This window comes from Phyllobates terribilis, unplaced genomic scaffold, assembly GCF_046119375.1.
Source record: "Phyllobates terribilis strain yellow unplaced genomic scaffold, ASM4611937v1 Scaffold_85__1_contigs__length_6476398, whole genome shotgun sequence".
NCBI classification, from domain to species: domain Eukaryota; kingdom Metazoa; phylum Chordata; class Amphibia; order Anura; family Dendrobatidae; genus Phyllobates; species Phyllobates terribilis.
The window spans coordinates 5,686,238-5,711,210 of NW_027362845.1; the positions used below are offsets into that span (position 1 = coordinate 5,686,238).

The 24,973-nt window shown below is 46.1% G+C and overlaps 1 protein-coding gene across 1 annotated transcript in view; it reads left to right on the top strand.

Moving 5' to 3' along the window:
* The window catches only part of LOC141197639 (uncharacterized), a 75,476-nt gene extending 53,032 nt beyond the window's left edge, over positions 1 to 22,444 (top strand). The window contains exons 3-4 of the mRNA XM_073662722.1: positions 10,206 to 10,334; positions 18,705 to 22,444. Coding sequence (XP_073518823.1) covers positions 10,206 to 10,334; positions 18,705 to 19,987 — 1,412 coding nt within the window. The 3' untranslated portion in view covers positions 19,988 to 22,444. The remainder of the gene's footprint in view (positions 1 to 10,205; positions 10,335 to 18,704) is intronic.
* The last annotated feature ends 2,529 nt before the right edge of the window (positions 22,445 to 24,973 follow it).

A 24,973-nucleotide genomic window follows, 5' to 3' on the forward strand; every position in this document is an offset into this window, starting at 1 on the left:
TTATACACTGTATGATGGTCCCCACGGCTCCTTATGTACTGTATGATGGTCCCCGCAGCTCCCTACGCTCGGTATGATGGTCCCCACAGCTCCCTATGCACTGCATAATGGTCCCCACAGCTTGCTATGCCCTGCATGATGGTCCCCACATATCCCTATGCACTGTATGATGGTCCCCACAGCTCCTTAGGCACTGTATGATGGATGATGGTCTCCACAGCTCCCTATGCATTGTCTGATGGTCCCCACAGCTGTATACGCACTGTATGATGGTCCCTGCAGCTCCTTATGCACTGTATGATGGTCCCCACGGCTCCTTATACACTGTATGATTGTCCCCACGGCTCCTTGTACACTGTATGATGGTCCCCACAGCTCCCTATGCACTGCATAATGGTCCCCACAGCTCCCTATGCACTGTATGATGGTCCCCACATCTCCCTATGCACTGTATGATGGTCCCCACAGCTCCTTAGGCACTGTATGATGGTCCTCACATCTCCCTATGCACTGTATGATGGTCTCTACAACTCCTTATAACTGGCATGATGGTCCCTACAACTCCCTTTATACTGTATGATGGCCCCCACACCCACTTGTACACTATATTATGGCCCCTACAGCTCCCTTTATACTGTATAATGGCCCCACGGCCCCTTATAAACTGTATTCTGGCACCCACTCCCCATTTTATATAATATGATGGCCCCACTGCCCCTTATATATAGCATGATGACTCCCATAGCCCCTTATAGTATGATGGCACCCACACCCCTTATATATACAGGTGCATCTCACTAAATTAGAATATCATCAAAAAGTTTATTTATTTTAATTCTTCAATGCTGAAAATGAAACTCATATATTATATAGAGTCATTACAATCAAAGTGATCTATTTCAAGTGTTTATTTCTGTTAATGTTGATTATTATGGCCAGGGGCGCACATAGAAATCATGAGCCCCCATAGCAGAAGCTCTAATTGGACCCCCCCACCAAAAAAATAAATAAATATTTGTCTGTGTCACAGAAGAGCCGATCTCACAACTTTCCAGCCTTTACTTCGTTTTTCTAATTTTTCTCCTACTGAAGTCCTAGATCCCTCTTTCATTGCCCCCATGAAGTATGATGCCAATAAAAGTGCCCACCAAACACAGTATGATACCCCCATGGTGCATTCCTCCACATTAGCCTCTACATGAACAGTATAATGACCTCATTGTACCCCACTTCAACTCCCAAGGCAAAGTATGGTGACCCTAACACAGTATGATTCCCCCAACTGTGACTCCCACACAGCCCTCCATACAGTATAATGGGCCTACATACAGTATAATGGCCCACACTAGCCCTCCAAACAGTATAATGGCCCCACACAGCCCTCCAAACAGTATGATGGACCCCACACAAACCTTCACACCGTATAATTGCTTTCATACAGTATAACGGCCCCCCACATAGCCCTCAAAATATCATAATCGCCCCACATAGACTTCCATATAGTATAATATGCCACCCATAGTCCTCCATATAGTATAATGCACCCTCAAAAATCCTCCATATAGTATAATGCACCCCCCATAATCCTCCATATAGTATAATGCACCCCCCATAATCCTCCATATAGTATAATGAACTTCCCATGGTCCTCGATAGAATGTAATGCACTCCCCATAGTCCTCCATACAGTATATTTCACACCCCAAAGGGTAAAATGCAGCCCCCATATAGTATAATGCACCACACAGTCCAGCAGTATTATGGGCACCACGTACTCACTGATTTTAAAATACCGTATGTTTTAAATAAGACGACCCGAGTATAAGCCGAGTCCCCTAATTTTACCACAAAAAAACTGGGAAAACGTATTGAGTTGAGTATAAGCCTAGGGTGGGAAATGCAGCAGCTACTGGAAAATTTCACCATTCTGGTATGTATGGCTCCCTCATCACCAATCCTGGTATGTATGCCACCCCTCATCCACCAATCCTGGTACATATGGCACCCCTCATCCCCCAATCCTGGTATGCATGACCCCCCCCTCATCCCCCAATCCTGGTATGCATGGCCACCCCTCATCCACCAATCCTGGTATGCATGGTACCCCTCATCCCCCAATCCTGGCATGAATGGCCCCCCTCATCCCACAATCCTGGTATGCATGGTCTCCTCATCCCCCAATCCTAATATTTATGGCCTCTTCATCCCCCAATCCTGGTATGCATGGCCTCTTCATCCCCCATTCCTGGTATATATGGCCACCCTCCTCCCCAATCCTGTTATGCATGGCACCCCTCATCCCCCAATCCTGGTATGCGTTCCCCCCCTCATCCCCCAATCCAGGTATGCGTGGCCCCTTCATCCCCCAATCTTGGTATGCGTAGCCCCCTCATGCCCCAATCCTGGTATGTGTGGCCTCCTCATCCCCCAATCCTGGTATGTATGGCCTCCTCATCCCCCAATCTTGGTATCTGTGGCCTCCTCATCCCCCAATCTTGGTATGTGTGGCCTCCTCATCCCCCAATCCTGGTATCTGTGGCATCCTCAAACCCCAATCTTGGTATGTGTGGCCTCCTCATCCCCCAATCCTGGTATGTGTGGCCTCCTCATCCCCCAATCCTGGTATGTGTGGCCTCCTCATCCCCCAATCCTGGTATGTGTGGCCTCCTCATCCCCCAATCCTGGTATGTGTGGCCTCCTCATCCCCAATCCTGGTATGTGTGGCCTCCTCATCCCCCAATCCTGGTATGTGTGGCCTCCTCATCCCCCAATCCTGGTATGTGTGGCCTTCTCATCCCCCAATCCTGGTATGTGTGGCCTCCTCATCCCCCAATCCTGGTATGTGTGGCCCCCTCATCCCCCAATCCTGGTATGTGTGGCCCCCTCAACCCCCAATCCTGGTATGCATGGCCCCCTCATCCCCCAATCCTGGTATGTGGGGCCTCCTCACCCCCCAATCCTGGTATGTGTGGCCCCATCAGTGCACACTGTCTGTCATCACTGTATTCCTGTGACAGCCAGCCTGTTGCTAGTGTTCATAGGAGACCGTGATTTCTGCTATATATAGCAATGCTGTATATAGCACAAGCAATCAGATGATTGCAGGTTCAAGCCCCCTAAAGAGACTAACAAATACAGTGAAAAGTAAAAAAAAAATTAAAAAAGTATAAAAGTTCAAATCATCCCAGTTTTCACACCATTAAAAATTAAGAAATATAAAACATTTAAAAAATACACATATTTGGTATCGCTGCGTTTGTAAAAGTTAGATCCATCAAAATATAAAATAAATTAATCAATTTAGTAAACGGCGTAAAATAAAATGCCAGAATTACAGATTTTCATTTGTTGCAACAAGAAAAAAATATATAATAACAGACAATCAAAACATTGTATATACCCCAAAATGATATCAATATAACCATCAGTTTGTGGTGCAAAAAACTAGCCCTCACGCAGCCCCATTCCCGAAACATGAAAACGCCACGGCTTTCGGTTCTCGGAAAGTGGCGACACAAGCAAATTATTTTTATTATTTTTTTTACAAATTTCTGAATTTTTTTCATCACTTAAATATAAATCCTATAAATCGTCACTTAAGTAGAAGAGATGAAGCTTTATTACCTCCTGCTCCAGTTCCAGCACTTCACCGCTGCCGCTGATCTTTAGTCACTGGCTTCAAGGGAGACATCATGACTGCAGCTCTGCAGCCAATCACTTGGCTCAGTGGGCCATGCTGACAGGGCTTCTAAGCTCAGTGATTGGCTGCAGCAATGATGTGTGCTGAAGTTGAGCCATCACCCCTGCAGCCAGTCACAATAGAGCACAGGAAGCGCTGAAGATCCAGAGCTGGAGCAGCAGGAGAAAGTAAAGCTCTGTGTGTTTTCTCTACCACTGGGAACCTCCTATATATTACATAAAAACATTCCTGAAAACCCCTTTAATCTGACTTTATAGAAAAAGTCTATATCCGGCTACTGTCCTCCCCTCATGAATCACAAAATATGCCAAGTGTGAACAACTCCTGTCCCCAAATGAGGACTTGCAGGCGATCAGTTGATAGTCGGGGGTCTGTCAGTGAACCCCCTCAGCAATCAGCTGTGTTTTGCTGGACGTAGTGGCCTCTCCAGGACACATGTGGTATTACATGGTGCTCTTTCAGAATAATATGTAATATGTAATACATGATATCTTGAAGTCTTCCAGAAGAAGATATTGGCAGACAGGTAATGACTTATTACCTACCAGCCATTGTCTCCTTTATCACTCGCTAGTTCTTATACACATTTGGATGATTTCCCATCTTCGTTGGAAGCCGTATTAGGAACCTCCATCGCAGATTTTATCATACAGGACGAGTTCTCAGCCAACAGCTATTTGGCCATTGTTCACATGACGTAAGCCTATGTTATATACAGCAATATGCAGCAGGATACACGAGATCAAGGGAAATATCAAGGGTCAGGAATGGTATGTGTGGCCTTCTCATCCCCCAATCCTGGTATGCATAGCCCCCTCATCCCCCAATCCTGGTATGTGTAGCCCCATCATCTCCCAATCCTGTAAAGTGCTGCGGAATATGTTGGCGCTATATAAATAAAAATTATTATTATTATTATTATCCTGGTATGCATGGCCACCTCATGCCCCAATCCTGGTATGTGTGGCCTCCTCACCCCCCTCCTCACCCCCCAATCCTGGTATGTGTGGCCCCCTCATCTCCCAATCTTGGTATGCATGGCCCCCTCATCCCTCAATCCTGGTATGTATGGCCTCCTCACCCCCCAATCCTGGTATGTGTGGCCCCATCACTGCACACACAAAAAATAAACACTTATACTCACCTTCCTTCCTCACCTCTGCTCCAGAGCTGCTGTGTTCTGTCTGCCAGCAGCTCATGTTGGTATCTGAGCAGCGTGCGCTCTCAGTTGCTGAGGTGAGCTGCTGCCGGCATATTCACTCCTCTCCACGCCGTGACTATGAGCGTTGACAAGCGTCAATATGCATTCTCTTTAGTAGCGGGCACTGTAAGCAGGAGCCATGGCTCAGCGCTCCTCCGTGCCCGCTACTAAAGAGAATGAATATTCCCTCTTCTCCACGCCCATGGAAGTGGAGAAGAGGGAATATTCATGTCCCTTTAGCAAGCAGGCACACGTGGTAGCTACAGCAGCCGCTACTGCATGTGCCCGCTCCTCCGCCGCCGCAACCTCCCACCCCCAATACTCACCTATCCTCCTCGCTCCCCTGAGGCTCACGGGCCCCATAGCAGTGGTGTGGCCTGCCACTATTGGCGGTACGCCACTGATTATGGCTTACAGCCAATGAAATCACAAAAGTCATTATCTCAGTAAATTAAAATACTTTATAACATAAGCTTGAAAAATGTTTTTAAAATCTGAAATGTTGTCCTACTGAAATGTATGTTCAGTAAATGCCCTCAGTACTTGGTCAGGGCTCCTTTTGCATCAATTACTGCATCAATGTGGCGTGGCATGGAGGCGATCAGCCTGTGGCACTGCTGAGGTGTTATGGAAGCACAGGTGGCTTTGATAGCAGCCTTCAGCTCGTCTGCTTTGTTGGGTTTGGTGTCTCTTATCTTCCACTTGACAATACCCCATAGATTCTCTATAATAGATTCTCTATGGGGTTAAGGTCATGTGAGTTTGCTGCCAATCAAGCACAGTTATACTGTTGTCTTTAAACCAGGTATTGGTACTTTTGGCAGTGTGGACAGGAGCCAAGTCCTGCTGGAGAATGAAATTTCCATCTCCAAAAAGCTTGTCGGCAGAGGGAAGCATGAAGTGCTGTAAAATGTCCTGGTAGACGGCTGCGCTGACTTTGGTGTTGATAAAACACAGTGGACCTACACCAGCTGATGACATGGCTCCCCAAACCATCACTGATTGTGGAGATTTCACACTAGACCTCCAGCAGCTTGGATTGTGGCCTCTCCACTCTTCCTCCAGACTCTGGGACCTTGATTTCCAAAGGAAAATTGGAACTCTGGGACCTTGTGGATGGTGTCAATGACTGCCTTCTTGGCATTTGTCAAGTCAGCAGTCTTCCCCATGATTGTGGAGCCTACTGAAACAGACTATGGGACATTTTTAAACACTTAGGAGGCCGTTGCAGGTGTTTTTTGTTAATTATTCTAATTTACTGTGATAATGACTTTAGTGTTTTCATTGGCTGTAAGCCATAATCGTCAACATTAACAGAAATAAACACTTGAAATAGATCTCTCTGTTTGTAATGACTCTATATAATATATGAATTTCACTTTTTGTATTGAAGAACTCAAATAAATTAACTTTTTGAGGATATTCTAATTTAGTGAGATTCACCTGCATATGATGACTGTTGCCCCCAGTGGAATATATGCGGTGTCTATTTTGGGATATTTTAGTATACCCATGATGATACTATAGACAGCCATTATACCTGGAATGGCCTCTTCCTTGCGTGCCTTGCTTTTTTTTTCGCTTACATGTCTAACAATCACATATGTGCTGTGTCCCTTCCCCTATCATCCTATTTTTCTATTGCTGAATAAATATGATAGATTTTATACTCCCTGGACTCCTTTGATGGTCTTTTACCCTGCGGGGTTTTCTTTCATATATGGACTCACTGTGTGGTGGTGATGGTAGAGGACATTGTGTAGCAGGATCATTTTGGCCTTGTATAGTAGTAATTTTGGGAATATTGGTCTTTGTATAGTGTATTTTAGATTAGCAGCAGTGGTATACTGTAATTATATATGTATAAATCCTCTTTTAAGTGGCAGGGAGGTTATATGGGGAAACATGTACTTCGGGGCTGGGGTCCCTGATCTCTTAGGACCCCAGCAACGCTCCTGCACTGGGGAAAAGCAGGGTCTGGAGGACACTTTAATATGATCATTTTACGGATATGACACCAAAGAAACTAATGAAGTGCTTTGCAAAGTGCCATAATTTTCACAATTCTGAAAAAAAATTGTAAGTTTAGTTCCACTATAAGTGATGTTAATTCTCTTATGAGAGCTAACCCTCTGAGACAATTTATCACTGCGGTGTGTGAATTGTCACATTAAGCTTTGCTACATCTATACATAGTGAAGTTCAGGATCAAAATGCTGCAGGTCCCATCTCTTCTACAGAACAATCCCATGGAAATAAAGCTGATCATTTTATCAGATGGGATAATTAGAACTTACTTGGTTGGATCCTTTGTTTCTGGTGGTTTCTTTCCCAGGTCGTCATTAAGGCCCTTTACAATAAGCTCCAAAAACTCATCGGACTTTCTGAATCTTTCAAGCGTTTTCTCAATCACAGAAAGGACAGAAAGGAGGCGCTTATCCTGGCAGAAGAGGATCACAGATATATTGTTCTACATCTTCCAGATATTTGGATTTATCTACAGACTAATGATTAATCTCACATGAAGAATCATAATATTATAAGAGATCACAATTTTGGGGTAAAATTATCAATTTAAAAAAAATATATATAGCAATTATATTATTCTCACAAGACCAATTTTTTGTTTTTTTCCTCCCCTTTTTCAATAACATAGACGGAGGGCTGGTGTTTTGTGGGACTAGTTGTTGTTTGGAATGACAACATTCAATTTAGCACATAAAGTATTGAAAAATGGGGGAAAAAAATCAAAGTAAGGTTATTATTTTTGTTTGGGTTTTTTTTATGAACATTTAAAAAAAATGTGGTTTGTGAGACCATTTTCATCTTGCGAAGACCTAATTTTATAAAATTATCCCATTAATGGAGTTGTCGGCTTTTTCTTGTGGAGAGATCAGTAGTTGCAAGTTTCTGATTGCATTTTTTGGAGGGAAGTAGAGAGACCCAAAAACCACAACCACAACCCTGGCACTTTACTGTCCTTTACAGCATTGACCCGACGTGTAATATAGTTATATATAATGAAAGATTGTACTTATGTCAATGCAGCAGTAACAAATATTGTTTTACGCTTTTTCTTTTTTATAGTTGGCCAGAAAACTGCAGAACCTTAAGCAGAAAATGACATGAATGAGAACATCTGCCCGGCTTGTACCGGATCCGGGGGTGTTACGCACAAGGCGAAGCTCCCAGAATAAGGATTTGCTTCATTTTGGTGCAGAGTTTCTAGTAGTTTCCGGTTACTACTGTTACAGGCAGATGCCGTCTGCATAATACAGCCAGCACCGCCTCAACCCCCTCCATGCATGTGGACCCCGGCACAAACACTCAGGCACATCCTTTTATGCTAAGATATTAATAATTCTACAATTATCACACACAACTTATATACAGAAACCCACCAACCGTCCCCGATCCAATGGGACTGTCTGGCTGTCGCTGGAGGTTGGGGCTATGTCCTGACGAGCTGTGTTCTGTCAGGACAGTCAGTGTAGTACAAGAATGTCTCATGCCGTGCTGCTGTGATCGCTCCTGGAGAGGGGCAGCATCTGCTCCGTATGCCTCGTATACGCCCGGCTCCGCACGCCTCATTCACGCCCGGCTCCGCACGCCTCGTACACGTGGCTCCGCTCCGTACACTTCGTACACGCGCGGCTCCGCTCCGTACACTTCGTACACGCGCGGCTCCGCTCCGTACGCCTCGTACACGCGCGGCTCGGCTCCGCTCCGTACGCCTCGTACACGCGCGGCTCCGCTCCGTACGCCTCGTACACGCGCGGCTCCGCTCCGTACGCCTCGTACACGAGCGGCTCCGCTCCGTACGCCTCGTACACGCGCGGCTCCGCTCCGTACGCCTCGTACACGCGCGGCTCCGCTCCGTACGCCTCGTATACGCGCGGCTCCGCTCCGTACGCCTCGTACACGCGTGGCTCTGCTCCGTACACCTTGTACACACGCGGCTCTGCTCCGTACACCTCGTACACACGCGGCTCCGCTCCGTACACCTCGTACACACACAGCTCTGCTCCGTACACCTCGTACACTCGGGGCTCCGCTCCGTACACCTCGTACACACACGGCTCCGCTACGTACACCTCGTACACACACGGCTCTGCTCCGTGGCTCTGCACCGTACACCTCGTACACGCGTGGCTCTGCTCCGTACACCTCGTACACGCGTGGCTCTGCTCCGTACACCTCGTACACGCGTGGCTCTGCTCCGTACACCTCGTACACGCGTGGCTCTGCTCCGTACACCTCGTACACGCGTGGCTCTGCTCCGTACACCTCGTACACGCGTGGCTCTGCTCCGTACACCTCGTACACGCGTGGCTCTGCTCCGTACACCTCGTACACAGGCGGCTCCGCTCCGTACACCTCGTACACATGCGGCTCTGCTCCGTACACCTCGTACACACGCGGCTCTGCTCCGTACACCTCGTACACACGCGGCTCTGCTCCGTACACCTCGTACACACGCGGCTCTGCTCCGTACACCTCGTACACACGGCTCTGCTCCGTACGCCTCGTACACGTGCGGCTCTGCTCCGTACGCCTCGTACACACGGTTCTGCTCCGTACACCTCGTACACGTGCGGCTCTGCTCCGTACACCTCGTACACACGCGGCTCTGCTCCGTACACCTCGTACACACGCGGCTCTGCTCCGTACACCTCGTACACACGCGGCTCTGCTCCGTACACCTCGTACACACGCGGCTCTGCTCCGTACACCTCGTACACACGCGGCTCTGCTCCGTACACCTCGTACACACGCGGCTCTGCTCCGTACACCTCGTACACACGCGGCTCCGCTCCGTACACCTCGTACACACGCGGCTCTGCTCCGTACACCTGGTACACAGACGGCTCCGCTCCGTACACCTCGTACACACACAGCTCCGTTCCGTACACCTCGTACACACGCGGCTCCGCTCCGTACGCCTCGTACACACGCGGCTCCGCTCCGTACGCCTCGTACACACACGGCTCCGCTCCGTACGCCTCGTACACACACGGCTCCGCTCCGTACGCCTCGTACACACACGACTCCGCTCCGTACGCCTCGTACACACGCGGCTCTGCTCCGTACGCCTCGTACACTCGCGGCTCCGCTCCGTACACCTCGTACACACGCGGCTCTGCTCCGTACACCTCGTACACACGCGGCTCTGCTCCGTACACCTCGTACACACACGGCTCTGCTCCGTACACCTCGTACACACGCGGCTCTGCTACATCCACACTGTAAACCCCTCCTGACCCCACACATAAACTTCAGCTCATCCAGCACCATGACAACCAGCACAGCAGAGTCCTGCATCCACTGAGGCCCCTGATCATGTGACCCCTGACTCCTCCCCTCCTGTGACCTCATCACAGCTCCTGTGCGCACAGAGCAGCCATATATGTGGTGGCGGCTCTGCAGGTGGAGGTATGTGGAGACCCCATTACTGGGCGCAAGGGGCATTAACCCCTTCAGCACGGAGACTCTTTTGGGGTCTTGTGTTGCCCCTTTATAAGAATCAAAAGGTTTTTGTTCTGTTTCCTGTAATAGATACATACGACCCAACTATGGAGACAGGAAGGGGGGAAACATATTGTTCTCATAGTACAGGACCCCTTTACTGGCCCCACAGTGTAATGCCCCCATTATGCCCCTTATGCAGTATGTATGATGCCCCCACACAGTGTAATGCCCCCATTATGCTCCTTATGCATGATGTATGATGCCCCCACACAGTGTAATGCCCCCATTATGCCCCTTATGCAGTATGTATGATGCCCCCACACAGTGTAATGCCCCCATTATGCCCCTTATGCGGTATGTATGATGCCCCCCCACAGTGTAATGTCCCCATTATGCCCCTTATGCAGTATGTATGATGCCCCCACACAGTGTAATGTCCCTATTATGCCCCTTATGCAGTATGTATGATGCCCCCACACAGTGTAATGCCCCCATTATGCCCCTTATGCAGGATGTATGATGCCCCCACAAAGTGTAATGTCCCCATTATGCCCCTTATGCAGGATGTATGATGCCCCCACACAGTGTAATGCCCCCATTATGCCCCTTATGGAGTATGTATGATGCCCTCACACAGTATAATGTTCCCACAGTGCCATAATCCCCCCCACACAGTATAATCAGTGGTGTAACTAGGGTCTGATGGGCCCCGGTGCAAAGATTTCGACTGACCATCCCTTCCCCCTTCATCCTGATATGTCCCCTATCTTGGTATTTCTATCCCCCGTTTAATGTATAGTAAAAAAATGTTCTATAAGGCTATGTGCCGTAATCGCCGCTATTGACTTGCATTGGACCGCGTGACATCCGCATCACTCCATCTGCACATGCGGATATCACACGGTTCAATGTGCGGATGGTACCCAGGTCTGGAGGAGAGGAGACCATAGAACCATAGAACCTGTTAAAAAAAAAAGGAATTAAAAAAAAAAAAAAAAAAAGATTCTACTTACCTTCCGATGTCCTCCCGGTGTTTTCTCCCCTCTGTCTGGTCTGCTGTATGGGTCGCGTTGTTGTGAAGGACCTGCCATGACGTTATTGAGTCATGTGACCTGTCACTCAATGACGTCATCGCAGGTCCTACTCACCACCGTGAGCCGCCCAAGTCACCGGACGGAGCAGACGAAACACCGGAGTACATCGGAAGGAAAATATAATCTTTTTTTTATTTTTTTTTATTTTTTACCATTATTATTCTTTTTTTTTTTTTAACTAACTTGGTCACACTACTATCCATGCCGGTTGCATGGATTTATATAGTGTGAACAAGTTGTCAAGCACTTTTCCAAGTGATGCTAAAATCGCTTGGAAAAGCGCTTGATAACCTGCATGCAGAAATGCATGTGAAGAACGCTTGACAAACTCTTCTACCTGGCGGGAAAAATGCATGTAAAAACCGCATGCCTTTTTCCTGCCCGGGAGAAGCGGAAAAAATATGCAGCATTTCTGCATCTTGGGCACATAGCCTTATACTTACCAGGTACGAACTTAGAAGTCATGGGACCCCATAGCGGAAGTATAATGCACAGCCCATAGTCTTCCATATAGTATAATGCACAGCCCATAGTCTTCCATATAGTATAATGCACAGCCCATAGTCTTCCATATAGTATAATGCACAGCCCATAGTCCTCCATATAGTATAATGCACAGCCCATAGTCCTCCATATAGTATAATGCACAGCCCATAGTCCTCCATATAGTATAATGCACAGCCCATAGTCCTCCATATAGTATAATGCACAGCCCATAGTCCTCCATATAGTATAATGCACAGCCCATAGTCCTCCATATAGTATAATGCACAGCCCATAGTCTTCCATATAGTATAATGCACAGCCCATAGTCCTCCATATAGTATAATGCACAGCCCATAGTCCTCCATATAGTATAATGCACAGCCCATAGTCCTCCATATAGTATAATGTTCAGCCCATTGTCCTCCATATAGTATAATGCACAGCCCATTGTCCTCCATATAGTATAATGCACAGCCCATAGTCCTCCATATAGTGTAATGCACAGCCCATAGTCGTGCATGTAGCGTAATGCACAGCCCACAGTCGTGCATGTAGCGTAATGCACAGCCCACAGTCGTGCATGTAGCGCAATGCACAGCCCACAGTCGTGCATGTAGCGCAATGCACAGCCCACAGTCGTGCATGTAGCGCAATGCACAGAAAACAGTCGTGCATGTAGCGCAATGCACAGGCCACAGTCGTGCATGTAGCGTAATGCACAGGCCACAGTCGTGCATGTAGCGTAATGCACAGGCCACAGTCGTGCATGTAGCGTAATGCACAGGCCACAGTCGTGCATGTAGCGTAATGCACAGGCCACAGTCGTGCATGTAGCGTAATGCACAGGCCACAGTCGTGCATGTAGCGTAATGCACAGGCCACAGTCGTGCATGTAGCGTAATGCACAGGCCACAGTCGTGCATGTAGCGTAATGCACAGGCCACAGTCGTGCATGTAGCGTAATGCACAGGCCACAGTCGTGCATGTAGCGTAATGCACAGGCCACAGTCGTGCATGTAGCGTAATGCACAGGCCACAGTCGTGCATGTAGCGTAATGCACAGGCCACAGTCGTGCATGTAGCGTAATGCACAGGCCACAGTCGTGCATGTAGCGTAGTGCACAGGCCACAGTCGTGCATGTAGCGTAGTGCACAGCCCAGAGTCGTGCATGTAGCGTAATGCACAGCCCAGAGTCGTGCATGTAGCGTAATGCACAGCCCAGAGTCGTGCATGTAGCGTAATGCACAGCCCAGAGTCGTGCATGTAGCGTAATGCACAGCCCAGAGTCGTGCATGTAGCGTAATGCACAGCCCAGAGTCGTGCATGTAGCGTAATGCACAGCCCAGAGTCGTGCATGTAGCGTAATGCACAGCCCAGAGTCGTGCATGTAGCGTAATGCACAGCCCAGAGTCGTGCATGTAGCGTAATGCACAGCCCAGAGTCGTGCATGTGGCGTAATGCACAGCCCAGAGTCGTGCATGTGGCGTAATGCACAGCCCAGAGTCGTGCATGTGGCGTAATGCACAGCCCAGAGTCGTGCATGTGGCGTAATGCACAGCCCAGAGTCGTGCATGTGGCGTAATGCACAGCCCAGAGTCGTGCATGTGGCGTAATGCACAGCCCAGAGTCGTGCATGTGGCGTAATGCACAGCCCAGAGTCGTGCATGTAGCGTAATGCACAGCCCAGAGTCGTGCATGTAGCGTAATGCACAGCCCAGAGTCGTGCATGTAGCGTAATGCACAGCCCAGAGTCGTGCATGTAGCGTAATGCACAGCCCAGAGTCGTGCATGTAGCGTAATGCACAGCCCAGAGTCGTGCATGTAGCGTAATGCACAGCCCAGAGTCGTGCATGTAGCGTAATGCACAGCCCAGAGTCGTGCATGTAGCGTAATGCACAGCCCAGAGTCGTGCATGTAGCGTAATGCACAGCCCAGAGTCGTGCATGTAGCGTAATGCACAGCCCAGAGTCGTGCATGTAGCGTAATGCACAGCCCAGAGTCGTGCATGTAGCGTAATGCACAGCCCAGAGTCGTGCATGTAGCGTAATGCACAGCCCAGAGTCGTGCATGTAGCGTAATGCACAGCCCAGAGTCGTGCATGTAGCGTAATGCACAGCCCAGAGTCGTGCATGTAGCGTAATGCACAGCCCAGAGTCGTGCATGTAGCGTAATGCACAGCCCAGAGTCGTGCATGTAGCGTAATGCACAGCCCAGAGTCGTGCATGTAGCGTAATGCACAGCCCAGAGTCGTGCATGTAGCGTAATGCACAGCCCAGAGTCGTGCATGTAGCGTAATGCACAGCCCAGAGTCCTCCATGTAGCGTAATGCACAGGCCACAGTCGTGCATGTAGCGTAATGCACAGCCCACAGTCGTGCATGTAGCGTAATGCACAGCCCACAGTCGTGCATGTAGCGTAATGCACAGCCCACAGTCGTACATGTAGTACTATGGCCTAGGGTACCATGTACTCACTGATTTAAAAAAAAAAAACACATTATACTCACCTTCACTCTGTCGCGCTGCATATTTTTATGGAGCTGGCTGCTGACTTCAGCGTGCAAGCGACTGGAGCGCATGATGTCACTTCCATGCGCCTCTAGTCGCGTGTACGCTGACTTCATCTGATGGCCTCTGATTGGTCGGCAGCGTGTATTGTGGCACACGGACAAGATGGGAGTGAGGTAGTAGGGGTCAATGAGGATCTAGGAGGGGCTGGGATATGCAAGGAAAGTAGGGAGCTGAGTAGGAGTAATAAATGTGCTAATAATATTAAATGTCTGCCGGCAAATGCAAGAAGTCTCGCAAACAAAATGAATGAACTGGAGACTCTTATATTGGTCACAGAATACAATGTTGTGGGTATTACGGAAACCTAGCTGGATGAAAGCCATGACTGTGTGACAAACATGGAGGGATATACTACATTTTAGGATATAGTCAGCAGTGGGGTGCTGCAGTGATCTGTACTAGGACCGATTCTTTTTAACCTCTTTATTAATGACCTTGGGGATGGGATTGAGAGTAAAGTGTCAGTTTTTGCTGACGACATCAAACTATGTAGAATATTAAAATCTGATCTTGACATTATGATATTGCAGAACGATCTGGATAAGATGACTGAATGGCCAGTGGCGCGGTGCTTTCCAGTTGGCTGAAGCAGGGAGCAGATTACTCCAGCTGGACAGCACACACACCCATACTGCCAGACTGGAGGGTACTACAGGTCCAAGCAACCCTAATCTTAGTGGCTGGACAGAGCCTGCGCCGCCCAGAGCTTCTGGTTCTGACGTCTCCTCCATCACCAGCGCCGTCTGCAGAATGAATATCTGTAGGTAGTGATTCACCACACCATCCTTTTGGTATGCGAACAGTTTATTTCACATATGGTGATTTAGACATAAGCGCTGACCTAAAAAGGTGCAGGGATATGCGACACATAATCAATTTTAACGTTTCGACCCTGTCAGTCTTATTCGTAATGTCGCTGTGAAAAAAGAGAAACAATACATAAATGTGAAGACACATATACATATTTACATGTATACAGAAATTATATACATGAGCCTTTCATATGCTCATCATGAATGTACTTGTAATTGTGCGACAATCTTCAGCGGCTTCTAGGACATCCGTCCTGCAGGTAAGTATTGCTGATATTCTGGCCACATGGTAAGTCATTGGTAAAAAGATGGGACAATGGAAGCAAAAAGATTAATGATTAAGTGGAGGAGCAAAGGAGCCGGAGGAGGGCCAAGGAGAAGAATGATAGAGCTTAGGTGGTAAAGAAGTTGGGTATCAGGGCAGAGACATAAGGAAAATGGGTCACCAAATAGATGCATATAAAGTTATGTTAGGTATGGGGTAGAGACATATGAGGAATATAGGTCCCCACTCAGATAAGTAATAAAGCTTAATAAGTAACAGGGCAGAGACATATAGGGAGTACAGGTCCCCAAACAGATCAGTATAGAGGCATGTGGCCAGGTGGCTTGCCTGACGGCTCAAAATGTGCTGGGTGGGTACCTTTAATGGAGCTGTGAATAGGCGCTCCCGCACCTTCATCTTGTGCATCTGTCTCTTGTTGCGGTTGGAGGGTTTATGTATGTTTCCGTGATTACCGCCAGACCGTAAGTGCGTGCGCTCAAACTCTCCCCCCCCCCCCCCCCTCCCTGGAAGTTGCGTCACAGGCAGGTGATGTGGCAGGGAGAGTGGGTCTGTTGGGGCGGGCCTGTCCTCCCGTATGGCTGTGTCACATGTGTAGCATATCCATGGCGTCTGGTGAAGACTGCGCATGCGCGTTAGGCTATATGCGATAGTTCTGTTATGGTAATTTTTTTAGAGAGGATTAACGCTGGCAGGTAGGCTTATTATTCCTGCAGCAAGTGGGACAGTATCCTCACACTGTCAGGGAAAGTGAATGTACAAAGTATGCATAATGATTCACTAGCGCTGGAATAAGGCTGGAGATATACTAATGAGATAAAATATACAAATTTATTAGTATTGGTTTAAAATACATTACAAAAGTAAAATCCGGGGTGTAAAGAGGATAAAATATAGCCTGTTGGAGATACGGTCAAATGTGGAGGGTAGAGTGGTGGGATAGTAATTTTCCTCCTGTATTTCAGATAATTTGTCCGGTTGAGGTTGAGGTTAAGGTCCTGGTAGTAGTTTCTTTCCTAGTTAGAAGACAAATGGTTTAGAATGTGGTGTGCAGATAGCAGGAGTAACCGATCTTACCCGCTGGTGAGGAAGGAAGGATGGTTAGTGGTCCTCTGTGTTGGTGTATTTTCTCGGTGGTAGAGAAAGCTAAAATATTGAAAATTAGTTAATTTCAAAATTATGTCTACAGGTAAGGGTTTGGTGGTACCACACCTACCGGGAAGAAAAAGAGGATGTTGGTAGATAGCTTTTTAAGAAGCGAGTTACTATTGTCCAAGTGGTCTTTTTGGTCCGGTGACTTTTAGAATCAAAGAAACAATATAGGTAAGGTAAAATAGGTTAGAATAAAGAACATATAATTTTATTAGGAATTGTAACTTTTAATTAAATCAATTACCTCAGGAAAGAGTCCAGGGGTGACTTGGAGAGAAAAGTCCTTATTATGGCACGTTCGTGGTGTAATCCATTTTAAACCGATAAAATATACAAATTTATTAGTATATCTCCAGCCTTATTCCTGCGCTAGTGAATTATTATACATACTCAGTTCTGTTATGTTGTCATCATGGTGTATCGATGAGGGGCAAAAGTGAGGTTGATCTGGGTGGGGGAATAAAATTGTGCTGGTTGGGTCAATTGGTGCTGTGGATGAAAGGAATAATGGAGGGGGGTGGTGTAAGGAATATATGGAGTCCTGTATGAAACTAAATAGTGTGAGGCCATGCCCCTTGTATGTAATTAGGTTTGCTAGAATGATATATGGGAGCTGTGTGTAAGAGGGTGAGGAGAAGGGAGAGGGGAAGGGGTGGAGAGGGAGATAGGAGGGGGAAGCCAGGGGAGAGGGGAAGGGGGTTTCTGGAACTCGCCTGGAGAGGAGGAATAGGAGAGGTTGTAGAGCTGATCTAGTGTGTCTGAAAAAAAGATAATCAAGTTAGCCAATCTATTTCATGGTTGAGACCCTCTGTCAGTGTCTGGAGGGTGTGTATCCAGAACCACTCCCGTTGTTTAAGGAGTTTAATATGGTTACCACCTCGTCTGGGTACTTGTTCGATCACCTGGAACCTGAGTTGTGATACTGCATACTTGGCGCTTGAGAAATGATGGGGTAGTGGTAACAAGGTTTTGCCACAACAAATCGTGGATTTATGGCTGGCAATATGGTCCCTGATGTGTTGAGTAGTTTCCCCTACGAATAGTAGACAACATGGGCATTTGATTACCTACACCATAAAGTCAGATTCTCTGCAGAATGAATGAGGACAGGTATGGTGAAAGAAGCAGACGTCACAGCAGCAGATCTCAGAGGAGATGGGTCACACCATTTGCAGAAGCCCTAATATGACAAAATGGCAGAAAACCAGAGCAGTAGAAATTCTCATAAAGTGACTCCATTTTGAATATTATAACCCTCAGTGAATTAATGTATAGGAGTAGTGACTATTTTGACTGCACAACCACTTTCCGGAAATTAACACGCAGTGCATGTTGGAGCGTGAAAATTGCAAATATACTATTTTATTTCCCAACACATAGTGCCCAGATTGTGCTCCAGGAGACACACACCTTAAATTAAGTGGGTTCTTCTCCCTATAGTAATGCCGAATACATGGATGCTAAATGTGGTTTGGGCACACTGCAAGGCTCTGAAGTGAGGGGGAGATCTGACTTTGGGAGAGCTGATATTGCTGGATTGGTTTATGGAAGCCATGTTGCTTTTCAAGAGCCTTTGAGACCCTAATAATGTGGAAACTTCTGTTTTTCCACTGACAGATGATGGGCCTGAGTGGGGACTTGTTTTTTGTGAGATGAGTAGAAGTTTTTCTTGGTATTATTTTCCCCTACATAACATTGTTTGGTGGCTTTTGATTCCATATTTGGGATCCAGAATGAACAAACATTTGAACACCTCGCTCTACTGGTTCATCCTATGAGGTTTTATATTGGGCTGTGAACTGTCATTGTCTTGGTAAATCATTCAATGTTTTTACATAACTTGCCATTTCTACAGACACTTTAAGTAGAAATGCTCAAAAATATAAAACTCAAGGATATTTTATTCAAAAATAATAATTTGTTTTATCCTTGGCAGATGACTGTACCAGGAGATCAGAAGGAAAGCTGACATCTTCAATTTTTAAATCTGATGATCTTGAGATCCCGCAGGATACAAATGAAGTGAATGCCATTACTCCAGGTATCCCATCATCCCTTCACAGCGAAGATCTGTCATCTGATTCTTTAAAACAGGTCCTGTCTTCTGATTCATTACCGACTACTAAGGAAAATCATAGTCACAAAAGAGGCATTAAGAAACAAACTGCACCTAAAGCAACAAAGCCATTTTTACATTCAGAATATGGAAATAGTCTTCTCAAAAAGTCTTTTCTTAAACATCAAAAAACGTACACAGCAGAGAATAGATTTTTTTGTTTCAAGCAGGGGAAATGTTTTAACCATAAATCAGATCTTGATAGTCACCAGAGAAGTCACACAGGGGAGAAGCTATTTTCATGTTCAGAATGTCGGAAATGTTTTACAGAGAAATCAAGGCTAGCCAAACATCTGAGAACTCACACAGGGGAGAAGCCTTTTTCCTGTTCAGAATGTGGAAAATGTTTTACAAGGAAATCAAATATTATCGTACATCAGAGAACCCACACAGGGGAGAAGCCTTTTTCCTGTTCAGAATGTGGAAAATGTTTTACAGGGAAATCAGATCTGAACAAACATCAGAGAACTCACACAGGAGAGAAACCATTTTCATGTTTAGAATGTGGGAAATGTTTTGCAAAGAAGGCAAATCTTATCAAACATCAGAGAACTCACACAGGGGAGAAGCCATTTTCATGTTCAGAATGTGGGAAATGTTTTGCAATTAAATCAACTCTTATTGCACATCAGAGAACTCACACAGGGGAGAAGCCATTTTCATGTTCAGAATGTGGGAAATGTTTTACAGAGAGATCACATCTTATCAAACATCAGAGAACTCACACAGGGGAGAAGCCTTTTTCATGTTCAGAATGTGGAAAATGTTTTATCCATGAATCAGATGTTGTAATACACCAAAGAACCCACACAGGGGAGAAGCCATTTTCATGTTCAGAATGTGGGAAATATTTTGCAAAGAAATCAAGTCTTGTCGCACATCAGAAAACTCACATAAGTGATAAGCCTTTTTCATGTTCAGAATGTGGGAAATGTTTTGCAATGAAATCAAATCTTGTCAAACATCAGAGAACTCACACAGGGGAGAAGCCTTTTTCCTGTTCAGAATGTGGAAAATGTTTTAACCAGAAAGCCCATCTTTATAGCCACCGGAGAACCCACACAGGAAAATGCCGCAACTACACCCAACTGGTTTCTGTATAGACTAAAAAGACCCTAGCTGCACAACTTAAAACACCACCTCAGATCTAACTCCGTAGTAGGCCATTGAGGGTTTTCTTGTACCTCCTGAGGAACCAGAGGGGAGGCCGCAACACACTGTCAACAAGTGGAAAGGAAAGTGTGAAGTAAGATATAAAAACTGTGGGTGAGAAACTAAAACACATTCATATAGGGCAAAGAAGTCAAGCCAAGGAGAATCAAAAATAAAAGGAACAAGTATGACCTCCCAGAAACCTAACTGTGGAAAAAGCTGCTGGAAGGGAAAGCAAACAGATGGAGAGGATAGTTTCAGCTTTTTGGTGAAACTTACAAAATTCATCCTCACCCACAATTACTTTGAATTTGATAACCACATATATCTACAGGAGACTGGTACAGAAATAGGAAGTGTAATGGCTTAACAGTATGCAAATTTTCATGACCAAGCTTGAATGTGACTTCTTGTCCTCATGTCACATCAGGCCTCTGGCCTACTACCTACTACTAATTGACTATAGTTTAATCATCTGGACATATTCTGAGCAACATCTAAAGAAGTTCCTTGAACACTTTAATCAATTTCATCCCACCATCAACTTAACACTCAACTACTTCTGTACTGAAATTAACTTTTTGTACACCATCATTAAGTTACATAACAATGAAATAGAGACGTCCATGTACCAGAAGCCAATTGACCGTCCAACATCCCCTAAATGGGTCAGTTTCCATACAAAACACATAACCTCTATTGGCTACAGCCAGGCCATCCGATACAGTTGGATATGTTCCAACCCTATGGACAGAGGCAAACACCTTGGTGGCCTCAGAAACACCTTTTTGAACCAGGGCTACCACCAAACAACAATTGAAAACCAGATTGCAAGAGCCACCAGAATATCAAGGAATCATCTACATTTCAAAACTAAACAAGAAAGCAACCGGGTGCCTCTCATAGTCACCTAAAATCCAAATCTGGAGGTGCTAATGGGAGCTTCATGGAAATTACAACCATTATTACAAAAAGATGCCCGATTACAATCTATATTTCCAGACCCCCCACTTCTGTGATTTAGGCAGTCCTCTCCAACAGCTACAGGAACTTTTCTCTGCAGCCAGAAAAAAATGTAAAACATGTCTATTTATAATGACCACTGACAAGATAAAGATTCCCAACCAGCATCAGGACCACAAGATCCCAGGTAATTTCAGCTGCATTACATCTAATATCGTGTACTTAATTATATGTACCAAATGTTCAACTGGGTGTCTGTGTGTAGGGAAGACAGGGCAAAAACTTAGAACAAGGATGAATTCTCATCGCCACACAATAAAAGAAAAAAGAATAGATCTACCTGTGGCCAAACATTTTTTTATCCCTGATCACAGCATCGTGGACATGAAATTACTTGTATTAAAATGTAACTTCAAATCTCAGAGAGACAAAAAAAATTTGGGAGTACAATCTTATGACAATCTTTGACACACTGTCACGGGTGTATCAGAGGTGACAGATAGTCGCCCTGCAGTTGGTTGCAGGAGATCTCTATGTTTGGCATTACAGACCTCTTCTTAGAGGAGAGGCTGTCTCTAGGACCTAGCGGCTACCTCCCTCTGGCTAATTAGCTCTCTGGCCTGGGTGTATAAATATCTGGTGTGTCTGAGAGGGAGGTGCCGGCTATATTCATTTCTACTTGTGAAGGCTTAGCAAGAGCAGTACTGCATCATCTCTGGAGCTTGAGGCTGAGTGCCCATTTGTCTGGAGTTCGTCTAAAGCTAAGCAATCTCCCCCATGTTTGTCTACCCTTGTTTTCTATAGAGTTTAGTGAGATCGACTAGTGCTCATCTCCTCCCTTCCCTAGCCTTTGCCATACGCCAGGGAAAGCCAGGGTGAGGCACACGTGCGGTGATTGGCGAGGAGCCAATATAGTAGCTCAATTGTTGAATATAGTGACGGTAGTTGAGACAGGGTGACCCTAGACCAGACTAGGAGGTCTCCACTTTCCCCTTTCCCTAGTATCTGGGCTCCTTTTCCTTCTTCCCTCTGTGTTCACTTAGTCTTTCCCACATCTGGCGTGACACACTCAGAGCAGCAATAAATGTATGTATATCGCATGGATTTATGTCTTTCTACATCAACTAAGGAATGTGCTCCTCAGAACATTTTGGGACCATCACAATCATGGACCAGACCTCAATCACAGGACAATTAAACTTTCACAATCCTTATCTATGAACTGTGGTAATATTTACGGCCACAACTGCTTCTCCCTCTTCAATACTGATAGTTCTGCTTCATGTCACTTGTCTTATCTATTGCATTATTCCTGTGCCCTGCTGTGTATGAATATGTGGCTCTTCAGATTGTGTTAAAGTATGCCTGATGAAGATACCTGAGTAGTCTTGAAAGCTTGCAATTTGTTACCATCTTTTCAGTTAGCCATTAAAAGGTATCAACCACTGAGTACTCTCAAATCTTAATATTTTTCTATCTACTGGCTAACACGATACAATGATATATATTTTTCATAAAATTTTTGCTAAACTTATGAAATGTGTTTTTTCTGTTCAGGAAATTTCATTCATGGGTTTCATTTTATTGGCTGATGGGTTTAAGATGGATCCAGGGAAGGTTTTTATGTTATTCTGGTTTTCATCCCCATTTTGGTGAATTTTCTAAGATATGTTCTGAATGTCCTGGGGTGGAGGTCGCCATATAGAAACATGGGGATGTTACATGGGTTGAAAAAAAACCTAGGTCCATCAAGTTCACCCTTTTTCCACCAATTATAAATTTTTGTCTCTAAATTATCTATAACCCACAATGTTATATGTACTGAGGAAGTCATCCAGCCCTTTTTTTTAAATTTCGTAGTGTTTACCATTACTACCTCTTATGGTAGAGTGTTCCACAGTCTGACTGCTCTAACTGTAAAGAACCCTTTCCTGTTTGCCGAAATGGCCATTTTTCCACCTGTAATAAGTGCCCCTTAGTCCTTAGTATGGTCTATGGATGGAATAATAGAGAGGAGATGATGGCGTGCACTCTGTCACAGCTGAGGTGCTGATGTAATGGGCATGGGCTGCAATAGTTCAAATATGATTCATCGCACACTCGGGAGGTGAAGATGCAAAAATTCATTATTAACATAAGAAATTAAGAAATAAAAGTATCAAACTAATCGTGGATGGCGACAATACAAGACGTTTCGGCCTATTAGTTGGCCTTAATTATTTTGGTCGCTACTGTAAAAAAGAACAGCCTTGTTTAGGTCATACCGTAATTATGGCTTTCTGCATGGACATGGGCAATGATCCCCTCAAAACATGAATTGTATATCTCGAATAGCAGTGGTAGTAATACTTCCTTATATCTCTTATATACTTCCACTGGAAGACCATCTGTTCCCAGTGCTTTATCGTTGGACATTGAGCTCAGTGCCCAATCTAGATCTTGTATATCAAGTGATTCATCTAATAAATTCTGAGAGTCTAAGGAAAGGACCGGAAGCTTTAGAAACCGCTTCTTCCTTCCTGCAGCTGCAATGTTACCTGATTCAGCAGGTCCGGAGCTGCTTTCAGCCTGTTTTGTGCAGCCGGCATTGGATCTCTGATTATCGCATTCTCTGCATCTCCCAACTCCTGAAACACCAATTGATCCTGCTGCTTAGTCCGGGATTCAGCTGCTGAGATTTATTTTGGAAATATTCCTCTAAGGTTGGCCTTCATGGCTTCCCATACATATAAAATAGAAGTTGTATTTTTTTTTAATCACAAGATTCTCTATTTACCCTTCAATTTTCCCTTAAAAGTCTATGACTCGCATCCAAAAGGGGTTTAATTTCCCTGTGGCTCAGGGGCATGGCTTGGCCGGACATGTGAGCGGATGTGCGGCAGAAGAATTCTGGGGATAAGTAGTGGATGGAGTCTTCCAAGACAGTGCTGGCGCTTCTTCAGCAGGTACAAGAGTGGAAAAGTCGGTGGCTGCAGGCGCAGCACTTAGGCTGGCTTTGCTCTAGTTCCAGACTCGGAAGCGTAGACCGGCAATGAGGCACATATACAAATTACTGAGGTATCTAACCGCTTCTCTGCGCGCTCAGAGGAATTTTATAATACTGCTGAAAATGACTCTGAAAGTTCCTGCGCCCTGCAGCCTCAGTCAGAACTCACTACTCTCCATCAGGACACAGATTAGCACATAACTGGGCCTATGATAAAAGATGTTTTTATGGCTGTAACACAGAATGGATCTGCGCTATCTTCACTCAGCAGCCAGATGGGGGAGATCAAAGAGAAATTTACCTATATGAGGCAAAGGCTACAAAAAGTTAATGACCGCACCACAGCAGCAGAATTGGTGATCTGGAGCAGTGGTCCCCAACCTTTTTTGCACCAGGGACCGGCTTGAAGCAAGATCATTTTTCCATGGCCCAGCAAGGAGGGGGTGGGGTGGGCGGGGCTTTGGTCATATGGGGGCGGGGTAATGGAGGGATTTGGAGTTTAGTGCATACTTATCATATAGTGTAGACCAGGTCCCCGCCAGGAGCTATGCCAGGAGCCCCACATAATGTGCTGTGCCAGGAGCCGCATCACTGAGGCCCCATCACGCCCTGCAGCAGGACAGGGCAGCTGTCCTAACAGCTGCTGTTCAGCTGCATTTACTTCATCCCAGGGGCGGACACAGACTGTAGTGGGCCCCTGTGCAAGAAATTTTTGGGGCCCCCCCCCCCGCCCTTCATAAGGCAACAAAGTTATGTAAACATAACCCCCCCATGTGCATCTCTCACCCCCCCATGTGCAGCTCACCCCCGTGCATCTCTCATCCCCCTCCGTGCATCTCTCATCCCCCTCTGTGCATCTCTCATCCCCCTCCGTGCATCTCTCACCCCCCCCCGTGCATCTCTCACCCCCCCGTGCATCTCTCATCTCTCCCCTCCCTCCCATGTGCATCTCTCATCTCTCCCCTCCCCCCATGTGCATCTCTCATCT